This window comes from Heteronotia binoei, chromosome 12 (assembly GCF_032191835.1).
Source record: "Heteronotia binoei isolate CCM8104 ecotype False Entrance Well chromosome 12, APGP_CSIRO_Hbin_v1, whole genome shotgun sequence".
In the NCBI taxonomy this organism is placed as follows: Eukaryota; Metazoa; Chordata; class Lepidosauria; order Squamata; family Gekkonidae; genus Heteronotia; species Heteronotia binoei.
In genome coordinates, this window is record NC_083234.1 from 30,998,964 (window position 1) to 31,013,239 (window position 14,276).

The following is a 14,276-nucleotide window of genomic DNA, read 5'->3' on the forward strand; positions in this document are numbered from 1 at the left end:
CAGTGGAGTAGATCGGTGGAGAAGATGGTTGGGCAGTGCCAGTAGGGCCTGGATAATCACTGTCAAAGTGAAATAATGCATGCATTTGTGTGCTCTGCAACAGACATGGAATTTTTAAAATTTGTGTAATGTACACAGGTTGCAGACACCAGCTTTTCTGGATCCAGGATTTCAGTTACTTTTGCGAACACTGCTTTTATTTATTTTTAGCACCACAAAGCATTCATAGCCCTGGCTTTTCCACATAGAAAAAGACAATGCCACAGGGTATATAATAAAGCACTTCCATCATTATTTAGGTGGGTAGCCTTGTTGGTCTGAAGCAGCACAACAAAGTTTGGGTATAAGCTTTCAGAAGTGTTGGTCTTTAATGGAGCCACTGAACTCAAACATCGTCCCATCATCATTGTTCAACAGCAATATGTGCCAAGCACTTCTCAAAACATACCTGAGCTGGGATTACCAATGCCATAGACTGAATACTGTTCTGAGAGCCCAGGAAGAAAACATTTAGAACCCACTTTTCAATTCAGCCTACAGCCACGGTAGATTACAGCGTATCAAAATATAATAAAAACAGCCACAATAAAATACTGATATCAGATGACACAAGAATTCTCATTAGTAAAAATACCATCTTTTTAAAAAATGGGTTTATTTATCATAGCCTCAATTTCGGAACATTAAGATCTCTCTTGATTAGAAACATTCAGCAGCAGATACTGACTTTATACAAGGCTCTACTGTTTACAATCTTATGAATCTCACATATGAGTGTTGAGAGATGAGAATTTATATCATATCTGGTTTTCTAAGTTACTACCTTGCTGCCTAGGTGAGGTAATGGTGACTGATTACTAACAGCAACATAGATTCAGGTAGGTAGCTGCATTGGTCTGATGCAGCAGAACAAAGTTTGAGTTCTTAATGTGCCACTGGACTCGCACTTTGTTTAGCAGCAATACAGTAACTGTTCTGCTGGGGGCCACAAACTCAGATGGATTACAAGGTGGAATTCTCTGCCCTATCTCTTAAGTAAAAAAGGGCAGTTTTAGCTTTAATCATTACCATCCTTATTTCAGTACATCATACTATAACAGTATTAACCAGAGCTTTTTTGGTAGAAAAAGCACAGCAGGAACTCATTTGCATATTAGGCCACACCCCTGACACCAAGTCAGCCGGAAATGCGTTCCTGTGTGTTCCTGTAAAAAAAAAAGCCCTGAGTATTACTATGTCTCACATGTTTACAAAGAATGGCCTAGTGGTTTGACAAGCAGACTTGACACATGCAATGCAGAACATGAGTGGGGAAAGGAGTCTGCACATCCAAAGAGGGGATCTTTAAAGGGCCTGGTCACATTCCTCAGCTTTGTATTTAACAGCTCTGCTCTGCTAACAGATCCCTGATAGAGAAGGGGCAAAAAATCCAGAATTCCCGCTGTGTCAAATATAGCCATTTTAATGCCATACAATGTACAGGTGACAAGTGCCCTGAGAGATGTTCTCAGACACCTTATGAAAGAGGTGCTTCAAGGAAAAAGAACCATCACAGTTATTTCATTGTCTTTCTTTGCCCTTCACTGCACCCAAAGACATTCTATTTGCATATCAATACCGAACACCCTTATTTGCATACATTTCATGCACAAACATTCTAATCACATTTCAACCTTGTTAGTGGTCATTATTATTGCTCTATTCTAAGTTAGAAGCATGCTACTTAGAAGCACTTGCAGAGCCAGGTTCATTAACCTGTGGAAAGCACCAGCAATCGATAGAGCTCAGCCACCATAACCTTGTTCTACACTTGAAAATGCTACAGTGATCACAGTTAGGAGCACACTGACCTACACTAGAAAACTGAATTACAAACACAACCGCACACGCCCTCACTGGAATACACATACACACACACGTACTTTCCAGCCAAAGGCCCTGTAACTTCAGCCTCTCGATTAGATGTGGGAATGCATTCCAAAGCTTCCTTGTCATGATCACCAACTGTCATTTGCTAGGATTTAAACTAGGTAGTCAACTCCTCTTGGGATACTAAGGCAAGCTCCATAACTCAGGAATTTAACTGAACTGATCTGAGGAAATGCCACTCAGACTTGCCTGGAGGCATTTGTATATCGCACCCCCCCCCACCCCAGGCATAATTGTAGAGCTTCATGTGGTGAAGCAAATCACCATCATCCTAAGCAAAAGCCCCACTGGTCTTTAGAATGATGGGTAGTGTGTGTGCGCCATCAAGGAATGTTAGAAGGAAGAAAGTCTGAGCATTTTGCAACCCAGACATTTTTCCCAGGAAGGCAAATCATTTTCATTACCAGCCCACTTAAAATCATTTTCAACTGAACTCAAATAAACAAGAATTGATAAGAGAAGAGCTGTTTTGTATGGCGTGTGTGAATATATACATATAAAACAACGACTTCTGGCTACACTAGTAAAAAGGACAGGCTATTGTTGCTGCCATTCAATTTTTGTTTTGAAAAAGTGATCATTATTAAGGAAACTTAAGACCTTTCCCTTCGGGCTTTAGTGAAGCAATCTACCTAGAAGCTGTGAAAGTGAGAGAGGAGCTCAAGCGATGCGGCACTAACTGCTCTCGGAGCCCTCACCCAGTTTGTCTGCAGAAGTGATAATATCGGCTGGAACGGAAGAGTCCAGATCAGCATCCAAGATGCCCAGTGGATCCAACTGTGCTACATGATGCCCTCGAATCTATGAAATGGGCCAGGAGTGAAAGGAGAAAGAGGACACCAAAAGAAAGAAGGGAAGGGGTGGGGTGGGGTGGGCAGAAAGGAAAGGGATATAAAAATTAAAATTACATTAGAATTAATTTGCAGAGTAATTCTCACCGACGTTTGGAGAATCGGATACTGCCGAATCATCAAAATTTACACAACTAATGCCGAGAGGATCAAGCTTGGCATGGTGGTGACCCCTGACCTAGAAGTAACAACAGAATTAGTCAGCACAAAGTTGGTTAACAAGCATCTTAATGCTGCAGCGTTTTTATAAGTTCAGGGTATCAAGTTCCTGTCAATCAGCACTGCTTCACTCTAAACACTCATCCTGGCCTGCATTGCAAGTTAGAAATCAAACTAATTTTATCTTATTATCCAGGTCATTTTAACTTAGTAAAAATATTTCCCACTACAAACTCTTGGGGAAATGAGACTCACTGTAAATACATTCAAGATGCATTTAAAAATGGGCCAAGGGCACCAACAAATCATTTTGCTTTATAGAGGTTCTTACTAGCAGTGTCTTCCAATGCTGTGTTAGTACACCTATATACATCTGTTGAGCGTTTAGTCAACAAATTCCTCAGGAACAGCTTCCTACAGAAGAATGCAGCTTTTCTTTACTTTAGACTCCATGACTTCAATTTTTGTGACATTGTGCTTGATAGATTTTAATGTCTTTAATTTGTCTTACTGCCCATGAGATAACACATGCTTGTGAAATGCTCCAGTATCCTTAGCTGTTCAGATATACAGGTTTCCCCAGCCAGACAAGGACTGCTTCTATAGCCTAGGTTGTGTGTTCAGCTCAGGGCATGCAAACTTACAGGCCAGTCAAAACTGCAAACTTAGACATTAATCTACATGGATTTCTGTTCTGGAATGTATCCATACCAACCTGTGGCTTCTGGGACTTAAGAATCCCCTGCATCAGAGTTTTATGCTGGTCAAGTGACCACATATTGTTTAACTGAAGTCATATTTAAAAATTCCACAGATCTGAGAATACCACTGTAGGGTGATAGCTTATTTTTAAAAATTGATTACGCTGTCCATTTGTTAGCACGTGAGGGCTGCCCTGCAGTCCAGCAGCAAATTTACAACATAATTCTAAGCATATTCACTAAGAAGCCACTCCAGCTGAACTCAATGGGATTTAGTAAGTGAGTTCAGGAGTTCAGCCTTATTTCAGGCCTCTTTAAACAAGGAGAATGGATCTACTGCCTTCTTAGCACAACAGTCTTTAAAAATAAACCTTTGTTTTTAATAGTTGCTGTTATTTGGCTTTATTTCTGTTTCAAAAAAAGTGTTAACTGCAATCACATGATCAAATCTCTTTTGACAGATCAAATGCTCAACCTTACTCTGTACTAAGGTACAGTACATTTTTCAAGAGATCGTTTTCGAGCGCTGTCACTTTAATTTTTATGTTCAAGTGTGATCTTTATTTCCAGGTTTAAAAACAGAACACAAAACAGATTGTTTTCTAAGGATTTAAGCTTCTCATCATTTATAAGCCAAAACAATGTTTACATTTCCTATATGAAGGTGAGATTACTGGAGGCAGCTTAAAAAAACAGGTTTCTTACCTGTAACTGATGATCTTCGAGTGGTCATCTGTGCATTCACACACATGGGTTATCTGCCAGGATCGATCCCGACCTCGGAGAATTCAAAGCAATCTTAGAGCGTTAATTTTGGCACGTACTTCCTCTCATCCCGGGGAGGAGGCCTCCACTGCGCATGCCTAGATGATAGGGAAGCGCTTCACCCACCCAGTTTCTTCCCGCCGCCGTATAGGAGGAAAATTTTGAAATAGGAACAAGGAACCAGAAGCGGGGAAGGTTGGGCGGGCGTGTGTGACTGCACAGATGACCACTCGAAGATCATCAGTTACAGGTAAGAAACCTGTTTATCTTCATCGTGGTCTCTGTGCAGTCCCACACATGGGCGACTGGCAAGCTAATCTGTCCGGAGGCGGGTGCTGGATCTGTAACCAAAGGACAAAGTTAAGTATGCATATAAGAAGCAATAGTGTACTTACAGTGTAGACGACTGGAGATATCAGTCGAAAATGGATTGTAGTACAGCCTATCCGAAGGATGCGTCACGCTGAGCATGGATGTCTAAAGCGTAGTGCGAGGCAAACGTAGATGGAGACGACCAGACCGCAGCGGCACAGATGTCTTCCATCGGAACGCCCTTACAGAAAGCTGATGAAGTGGCAACGGCTCTAGTAGAATGAGCTCGTAAATGTTCAGGTACAGGCTGTTTAGCCAGTTGATAGCATAATGTAATAGCAGCCACAATCCATTTTGAAAATCTCTGTGTTGAGATTTTAGTGCCCTGGTTGTGGGTTGCATATGCTACAAAGAGTCTAGTGTCTTTTTGAAATGGATGTGTCCTCTCAATGTAAAAGTACATCCTACATACGTCCAGGTTGTGTAAAGTCTGTTGACCTGCGTCGGCAGGATGTTGAAAAAAGGCAGGTAAAGTACACGACTTTCCTAGCTGAAATGGTGAGACTACCTTGGGTAGAAAAGAAGGGTCAGACCGTAAAATAACTCTGTCATGATGGAAAATAGTGTATGGCGGGTCTGCTCTGAAAGCGCAGATGTCGCTGGTTCTTCTGCCAAAAGTAAGTGCTACCAGTAAAGCTGTCTTCCAGGACAGGAGATGCATAGGGATGGATGCCATGGGCTCAAAAGGTGGCTTAATTAGTTGGCTCAGCACAAGAGACAAACTCCAGGTGGGATGAAGCTGACGGATTGGAGGATGAAGGTGGAGGATCCCTTTCATAAAGGCTTTAGTAGCATAGTGGGAGAAAACAGTGCACCCTTCGATGTGTGGATGGAATGCAGAGATGGCCGCTAAGTGGGCCTTCAGAAAAGAGTACAACAGTCCTGAGTTAGAGAGGGATAAGGTGTAGGTCAGGATCTGAGCTATAGTGGAGAGTTCAGGCTTGAAATTATGTAGAACAGCATATGCCGAAAAACGTTTCCATTTTAAAGAATAAGATTTTCTGGTGGCAGGTTTTTTGGTGTTGAGTAAGACATGACGCACGTCCGAAGGAAAATTCAGAAACTGATTTTCCAGTCAGTCAGTCGTAGAAGTCCTGGATTGTGGTGCAAAACCTTACTTTCTTGTTGGGAAATCAAGTCCTGAACTTGAGGAAGTCGGAGGAACTTGCTGTCCAAGAGGAGGAGGAGTGGTGAACCAAGGTTGACGGGGCCACCACGGTGTAATCAGGATGCAATTGGTCCGATCTAGCTTTATCTTTTGCAATACTCTTGCAATGAGAGGAATTGGTGGAAATAGATAATGTAGCGTCCTGGACCATTGATGTAGGAAGGCATCCCCCGCAGATAGTGGGGATGGAGGACCCCAAGTGTAAAAGTGCGGACACTGGGCGTTGTCTGGAGATGCAAATACATCTATTTTCGGAACTCTGAAGGTCTCAAACACTGTGTGCAGGTAACGACGGTTGAGGGCCCATTCGTGGTCGTTGACTAGATGACGACTCAGTGTGTCTGCTTGGACGTTTTGAACTCCTGGTAGATGTACTGCTGTCAGGAAAATGCCATGCCATAAGGATAGGGCTCGTTTGCACAGACGAACAGAGGCTGTGCCTCCCTGCCGATTGATGTAGAAAACAGTGGCTACATGGTTGGAGGTGACCTGAATGTGGCAATTGTGAAGAGACGGTAGAAAGGATCTCAGAGCGCTGTGGACCGCCAGGAGCTCTAGGCAATTGATGTGAAGGGAACTCTTGTAATCGGGCCCTGAACTGTCAACGTTCCCAAGTGGGCTCCCCATCCCCACTTGGAGGCGTCGGTCGTGACAATCAAAGAGGGCGGTGTTCATACGAACGGCATTCCTGCCAGGAGATGATGATCCATCACCCACCATTTCAGAGATGGGTTAATGTGAGATGGGACTGTAAGTAAAGTCATTTGGTGTTGCCGGTGTGGATGAAATGTCCGGACAAACCACAGTTGAAAAGGTCGCATATGAAGTCTTGCAAAACAGAGGACGGCGGTGGTGGCCGCCATGAGACCTAACATCCATTGAAAGATGAAGGCTGTTTGTGTACGGTGCGCGATTATGGTATTGGCCACGGATTGGATATGATGCACTCTGTCTGCTGGAAGGTAGGCCTTGTGTGATATCGTTGACAGACATGCCCCTATAAATTGTATGTTCTGAGTGGGATTCAGGTTGGATATTGTATGATTGACCTGAAGACCTAGTGCAGACAGGAGGGACAGAGTGGACGAAATATCCTTCTGAAGTTGTTCTTTTGTTTGAGATACGACCAGCCAATCGTCTATATAAGGGTAAATGGAGATCTGTTATTGCTGGAGTACTGCTGCCACCACTGCCATACATTTCGTGAAAACTCTTGGTGCTGTCGAAAGACCGAAGGGGAGAGCGCGGAATTGATAGTGTTGATCTCCGATAGCAAACCTGAGGAATCTTCTGTGATGGTGATTGATGGTGAGATGGAAGTAGGCATCTTGTAGGTCTATCGATGCCAGGCCTGCTCTGGAATCAGTGGTAGGAGAGATTGCAGAGTAATCATGTGGAATTTTTTTGTAGCAAATATGGAGGTTGAGTTTTCGAAGATCCAGTATAGGGTGCTGCCCCCTGTCCCTCTTTGGAACCAGAAAATAATGGGAGTAAAATCTCATGTGATGGAACTGCGGTGGAACTGGTTCTATAGCTCTCTTGTCCAGCAAGGCGGCGATTTCTGTTTGAAGTGGAACAGATGGGGGTGTAGGTATGAACCTGTGGAGTTTTGGAGTCAAATCAAACTCTATGATGTAGCCTCTGTGGATGATCGCCAAGACCCATGAATCCGATGTTATGGATTCCCACATGGGGTAGAATGGTCGTAGTCTGGTGGTGTCTGAATGGTGTTGTAACTGATTGAGAGGTAGATGAGAGGAGTCAAAGAGACTGCTTTGGAGCAGACGTTGTCTTCTTTGAGGTTTGTGGACGTGCTCTTTGCTGAAATGGTTGTTTTGCCAGAGGAGCCTTACGTTTCCAGAATTCAGCTTGTCAGGGAGATCGGGAACGTTTGTAGCATGACGATTGCCAGGTTCTCTGCCAATTAGGTTGGGATTGCTGTTGAGTAACTCCCAATCTTTTTGCCCTTTTCCTACTGTCATCAACAGTAGTTAAAATATCATCTGTGGTGGCATTAAAGAGACCCTGTCCGTCGAAAGGTAAGTCCTCTATCTTGAATTTGATGTCAGGTTGCAGTGACGAGGACCTGAGCCAGGCATGATGGCATAGAGCAATTGATGTAGCCATAGTCCTAGATGAGCATGCAACAGCATGACGCACTGTATTAATTTGTTGCTTGTTGACAAGAGAGAGCTCCTGAAGGATGTGCGAAGCTTGCTTCTGTGCTGCATCTGGTAGGGAGAGGACCAAAGTATTAAGTTGGGAGGTCAGATTGAAAGCATATGCCAAAAAATAGGCCAAATAATTGTGAATTTTGGAAGTAGCAGTGGTAAGTGAATAGATCTTTCTTTCCTTCCTTTTCAGGTGGGACCGGGTGTCGTGTTTGTTTGGATTTTGAGGACAAATGCACGATCATGGAATTTGGTGCCGGATGATTGATGAGAAATTTTGATTCAGGAGCATGAATTTTGTAGAGGGTTTCAACTCGTTTAGGTGTCGGTGGCACTGAAGCGGGTTTGTCCCATGCCTCTTTCACGGTTTCCAAGTGAACTGGAAGCATCGGGAGAAAAGAGCCTGCTGGCAGGTCTGCATGTACCAAATCTGAAACTCTAGCTGCGTCAGTAATCAGTTTAATATTGAGTGAATTTGCCATGTTGGATAGTAAAGCTAGGTAAGATTTAGAACCCTCTGAGGGCGAGAAGTCAGCAGGTTTGATGATGTTGGAGGCTGGTGAAGGAGCAGTTGAGGCTGTAGAATGGGAGGAATCTGATTGTTCCGCTTCAGATTCTTCCTGAGTTTCAATGGGTGTATCAATGAGCTTGCTAGGCATTGATATCTGTTTGGTCAGCAGGGGAGGCTGTTCCACCTGTTGCTTAGGAGAGCCCGAGCACACCGAAGTCCATCTAGCTGGATACAATGGCTTTGATACCATAGTGTAATGCTTAGGGCGTCAATAGGGACTTTTACGCGGTCGACAAGACACGTCCTCATGGTACTGAGGACGATCCTCACGGTAAGCGTGCTCCCGATGTGTAGGATGATAAAGCACCTCACGGTACCGATGGGAATCTGAGGAAGGTGATCTATAATATCATCGGTACCTGCGAGGAGATGGTGATCTGGACTGCGATGGGCTATAGTAGTAATAGCATTTCCTATGATGACTTCAAGATCTCTTGGCTCGGACCCAAGTGGATGGCTCTCTCGGTGTCGAGGGTTCTCTTAGGAGTGGAGATGTGGGTGTCGCTATCTGTTGCTTGCTAGGCGTCTGTCTACTAGGCAGCGAAACTTCCCAGAAGGAACGTGCAGCGAGAAGGTTAGCATGCTGACTTCTGCGTGATTCTGGAGATTTGGTGTCGAGGATATTTTCTGGCAAAGACCCATGAAGTGATTGGGACCAAGAATGGATATGGACGACCTTGAGAGGTACGGTATCGATGAACGCTGAGACCTCCAATGAAGTCGGTGCTGTCTGTATCAAGGCTGAGGTACTGACCGTCGGGTGCGATGTAGAAGTCATGGTGGGAGACTTCGAATCCGAGGACCTATGGCCCGTCTTAGATTTGGTCTTCAGTGATGTCAAAACCAAAGGGTCTTTAGAAGTCAATTCTGTGCGATGTTTCTTTCTAGAATCATCAGACTTTTTTGAGTGCTTCCCGGACTTAAGCTTGCTGGAAACCGAAGCCACGGAAGCTGCCAGTCGCGCCACTTCCTTTTGAGTAGATAGGGAAGATGGCGAGGTTTGGGATCCCGAAGTATGCGACATAGTAGGGCGCAGTGACAACTCCAACAAATGACTTCTGAGTCTAGCTGTGCGGTTTTTTCTTGCTTGCTTTCCAAATTGACTACAATGCAGGCAAGTGTCGGTGCGATGGGCCTCACCCAGACAAAAAAGACATAAAGAATGTCCATCTGTGGATGGGATTTTTGAGGCACACCAAACACACTTCTTAAAAGTGATTTTGTCTTTGTCTTTCTCTTCCATCCGCCTGGGGGAGTGGGGGGGGGGGAGGAAAGGGACGAAGGTAGAAAGAGGGTAGAAAGATATATATTTTTTAATGATACCGGTGAAGTTGGAGAAGACGAAAACAAACGGTGAGGAGAAAAATGCAGGAAAAACAGGTGAAGATCGCAGTGAATAGAGGAGACTCAGTGAGGTAGGTGTATCCTGGGCGGCAGTAAAGAAGAAACTGGGTGGGTGAAGTGCCACCCTCTCGTCTAGGCATGCGCAGTGGATGCCTCCTCCCCGGGATGAGAGGAAGTGCGCACCAAAATTAACACTCTAAGATTGCTTTGAATTCTTCGAGGTTGGGATTGATCCTGGCGGATAACCCATGTCTGGGACTGCTCAGAGACCACGATGAAGATAATAGCATTCAGGTTCCTGATAAAAACCAAAATGCCTCTTTTGTGTAGAAAAGGCCAAGTGTGATGGGCCATGTTGTTGGGTGGGGTGATACCTATTCTTGTTTGCAGACTTGGATAAGCCTTTTGTAGAGTCTGTTTCAAAGGCCTACTGGTTGGGGAATGCAACAGAAGAATACAACTCACTCCCAGATTTTCTTGAAACCTCCAGCTCTCGATTTCCTATTTTGTTAATACCTCTACTATCAATGCAACTTATGCTAAAAATCTCAGATGCCAATGCACGCAATTTCCTAGTATGTTGTACTAGGGCAGACAAGCCCTCTTCCGGCTGGCTTATAACTAACTGCCATTGGAAACTGAGTGTAGTTTTAATAGACCGCTGTTATATGTTTTATTTTACTGTTTTAACTGTGTAAGATGTTTTAAATTCAATATTTTTATGTTAAGAGTTTATGTGCTGTGAGCCGCCCTGAGCCACTTCGGTGGGAAGGGCGGAATATAAATTGAAATAAACTTGAAACTTGTAGTATGCCATCAATGTGCAACAGGACTGTTTGTTTTTATGGTTAGGCTATTGTCCCTGGCTATGATGAAGAATCTTCAACATCAGTTATACATTAAATTATGAACAGATACGCTCATCTTTAAAAGCTTGGCGTTTGCACAATAGTTGTCAAGGCGGCATGCTAAAAAAAAAAAGTCCTATTAATTTATCCTCAGTAGCACCAGAATTGTTCATCCAGCAATATGTCCCTCAAGCCATTTGAATATGTAATAATGAACAAAACCAGTGGTGCAGTCAAAACAGATTAGTTATGAAGTATGAAACTTAAATGATGGATACAATTGTACCTCACAGAAATAAGACTTATTGTATTTTATAGATAATATCTTAAAAATATAATTAAGAGGATGAAAGGGAAAATATTCTCTGTCCTATACATTAGGTACTATATGATTGACAAATGTAATTATGTAGTATAACTTTCTCCCTCTTCTTTTCTGTTCCTCCAGTTTTCCTACAATTAAAAAAAATGACTACCTGGGCTGAAGTATTAATTTATGTTGAAGATAATAACATTGTAGTATCTATACACTGAAGGCATTCTGACTTACCAGTTTGTTTTACAGTTGAAGTGCTATAAACATGCAAAGGGTTAAAATAAAGAGGTTACAATGAGCAGAGGTACCCCAGGGGCCAGGGTATAATCCTGTGAAGGATGCAATCTTTTCACTGGATTCCTTCCACTAGTACATTCCCTTCTCCTTCAGGCATATCAGTAAACAAACATGCACACATGATTTTGTGATAACCTAAAAGCAGGAAGCCCATTTGCAGCAAGAGAATTAAAACTCTTAAAGGTTATGTCAAGTTTTCAGGACAATGACCACCACTCAAACCTTGGTTCCTTGTCCTTAGGGACCCAGGGAAATCAACGGGGGGACATTCTAAGTGGTTCTCAAGGGTTAAATTCTATTTTGAAAATGGATGCAATTTTAATTCTTTTTGCAAAAGTTCTCAAACACAGGGATGAAAGTAAGCCAGTACAGGCTGGTACAAAGCACCAGTGAGGAAGTGATTGAAGTGGCAGCTCCCATCTTCTGCTTTGAGATTCCCAATAAAGATGGTAATAGAAGTCTGTTACTTTCACCCCATCTTAAAGACAACAGATGGCTATGGGCCAGGCAGCTGTCCTCCCCCATCCTGACATAATTTTTCGGAAACAGATTAACAAAGTTTAAATCAGTTTTTAGTTTGCGTGAATATACATGAAGACACTGCTGAGATTTATTTTCCAGCAATTAAACCAATTTGAAGTCAGCATGAGATTTTTCTTGAAACTCCAGTCTCACATGCCATCAGATGGCGCTGCTGTAGACTAGGCTAATTTTTGTATCTGAAACCACATGGGCATTTAATTAGCCAAAATGATATAACAGATATGCTGGCAAACCAAAAAACCTACTTTAAGTTTTGGACAAATACATTAAATACACGAAAGATGGCAGAATGTTCATGGATGTTTCAACAATGTTGTTAAATTCTAAGAATTGCTAGTAGTTAAAAGGCAGTGTGTGTGTTGATTTGTTATGTCTAGAATTCCAAGTGACACACACTAATGAGGGAGACTTCTTGCATGCCCTGAATTAGATTAAGAGTGGTCCATGTTGCTTAAACACCCAATTGAGAATGCCTTCACCCTGTGCAATGGTGCAAGCAATTAAGCTTGTGGAACCATGAGATGGGCCAGATGAACTCCACTCAGCATTTCAACCCATCTCTCCAACCATTCAGATCAAATGAGTTGGATGCCAAATGCTGGAAGTTGTCTACTGTAATCTTAGTCTAGTCCTCCCCCCTACTAATTTTTTTAACTCTTTAACAGCTGATTCAGGCTTGAACATAAGGACAGCCCTGCTGGATCAGACCAAAGACCCATCAAGGTCAACATCCTGTTCACACAGGGGCCAACTGGTTGCCTTTAGGAATCCCACCAACAGGATTATCTGCAACAGTGTCCTGCTGTTCGTGCTCCCCAGCAACTGATATAAAGCACTAAACTGCCTCTGGTGCTGTGCTCGGTAAGGAAAGAAAGAACCAGTTTCTCTAGAATTGCAGTGGATGAAAGGAATGGACAGTGTTCCCCCATCCATAGCCAAAAGGAAAGCAAAGGTAGCCTTACCTGATACGCTCTAATAAGCGATTGGACTGCAAGATGATCTTCCACCAGTTTATCTACATTTGGCTGTGCTTGAAGCAAAGACTGTGCGTGTGTCAGAGTCGACAGGCTGGTACTTAATGGAGGGGGGCTTTGGTAAGCAGTACCTGGAGCAGCTCCAGCATTGGCATTGCGAAAGAATATATCCCATGACTAAAAAATAAAAACAAAAAATAAAAGTTTGCTAACAGGGAAATCACCAAGTCATTCCACTTCAGTATCTGCTTTCCAACATTGTCAACAGCAGCTCGAGGTTTTCTTCTATCGCAACTAAATGTTATCTTATACAGAAAGCTAGAATGATTAAAAATGCAGAGACATCTCCAGCAGAAGTCTTGTATTCTCTCCCCTGTACTGCTAATCACTACCTTATATTCAGATACCCCTGAGATGAAGGGTGGTGAAAAAAGCCCTCTAAATTACCATGCACCACCACCAAGTTTTTCAGTACCTTTCTGGTCAAGCATCTTTGATTCCACCCCCCACCCCCACCCCCACTCTCAGTCTTGCTTCTGACATGGAGAAATACATCACATCAAATATAAATTGATTGGTTTGGCTCCTGTGTACACAGAAGCAAAGCCACCAAAGCACAGGTATATACACACACACTGGTCCAGGAGAAAGAGCAATGGGTAGGAAACAAAGGAAACATGATTTTTTCCCACTGACCTTGTTCTAATTGTAGCTACTTAGGAAGTGGCAACAGTACTGCGGACATGGTTTAGTGGAATTTTAGCAAAGTTTGTCCCACTATACCTACATAATTTGAAACTAATTCAATAAGCAATTAACTGTAATATCGGCCAATTATAACCCTGTAGTTAACCTTATCTGGGAGACCCGGGTTTGATTTCCCACTCCTCCATTTGCAGCTGCTGTAATGGCCTTGGGTCAGCCATAGCTCTCGCAGAGTTGTCCTTGAAAGGGCAGCTGCTCCAAGAGCTCTCTCAGCCCCACCCACCTCACAAGGTGTCTGTTGTGGGAGTGGGGAACGTAAAGCAGATTGTGACCACTCTGAGACTCTGAGTATAAGGCAGGAGATAAATCAACATCATCATCATCTTTATGTTTGGCCACAAGGAAAAGTCTGACGCTTAAAGGAGACCTGCACTTGAATTCTCAAGACTATGTAGACTGAAGGGTTGGCTAGACTACTACTGATGCCATGCAGCATGTACAGCAGCTCTGGACAAAGCAATAAGCAGAGGTGACTAGGAGCCTAGAGATGTAAGTGAAAAAA

General features: G+C 43.2%; 1 protein-coding gene across 4 annotated transcripts in view; it reads right to left on the minus strand.

Moving 5' to 3' along the window:
* The window catches only part of OGDH (oxoglutarate dehydrogenase), a 77,258-nt gene that overhangs the window by 39,226 nt on the left and 23,756 nt on the right, over nucleotides 1–14,276 (minus strand). For 2 of the 4 annotated variants that reach the window (XM_060250520.1, XM_060250518.1), the window contains exons 3-4: nucleotides 12,998–13,186; nucleotides 2,628–2,730 (exon numbers count right to left, since the gene is read on the minus strand). In XM_060250520.1, the coding sequence (XP_060106503.1) occupies nucleotides 2,628–2,730; nucleotides 12,998–13,186 (292 nt within the window). Of the gene's footprint in view, nucleotides 1–2,627; nucleotides 2,731–2,867; nucleotides 2,959–12,997; nucleotides 13,187–14,276 lie in introns of all 4 variants that reach the window. The other 2 variants (XM_060250521.1, XM_060250519.1) reach the window with 1 other exon arrangement.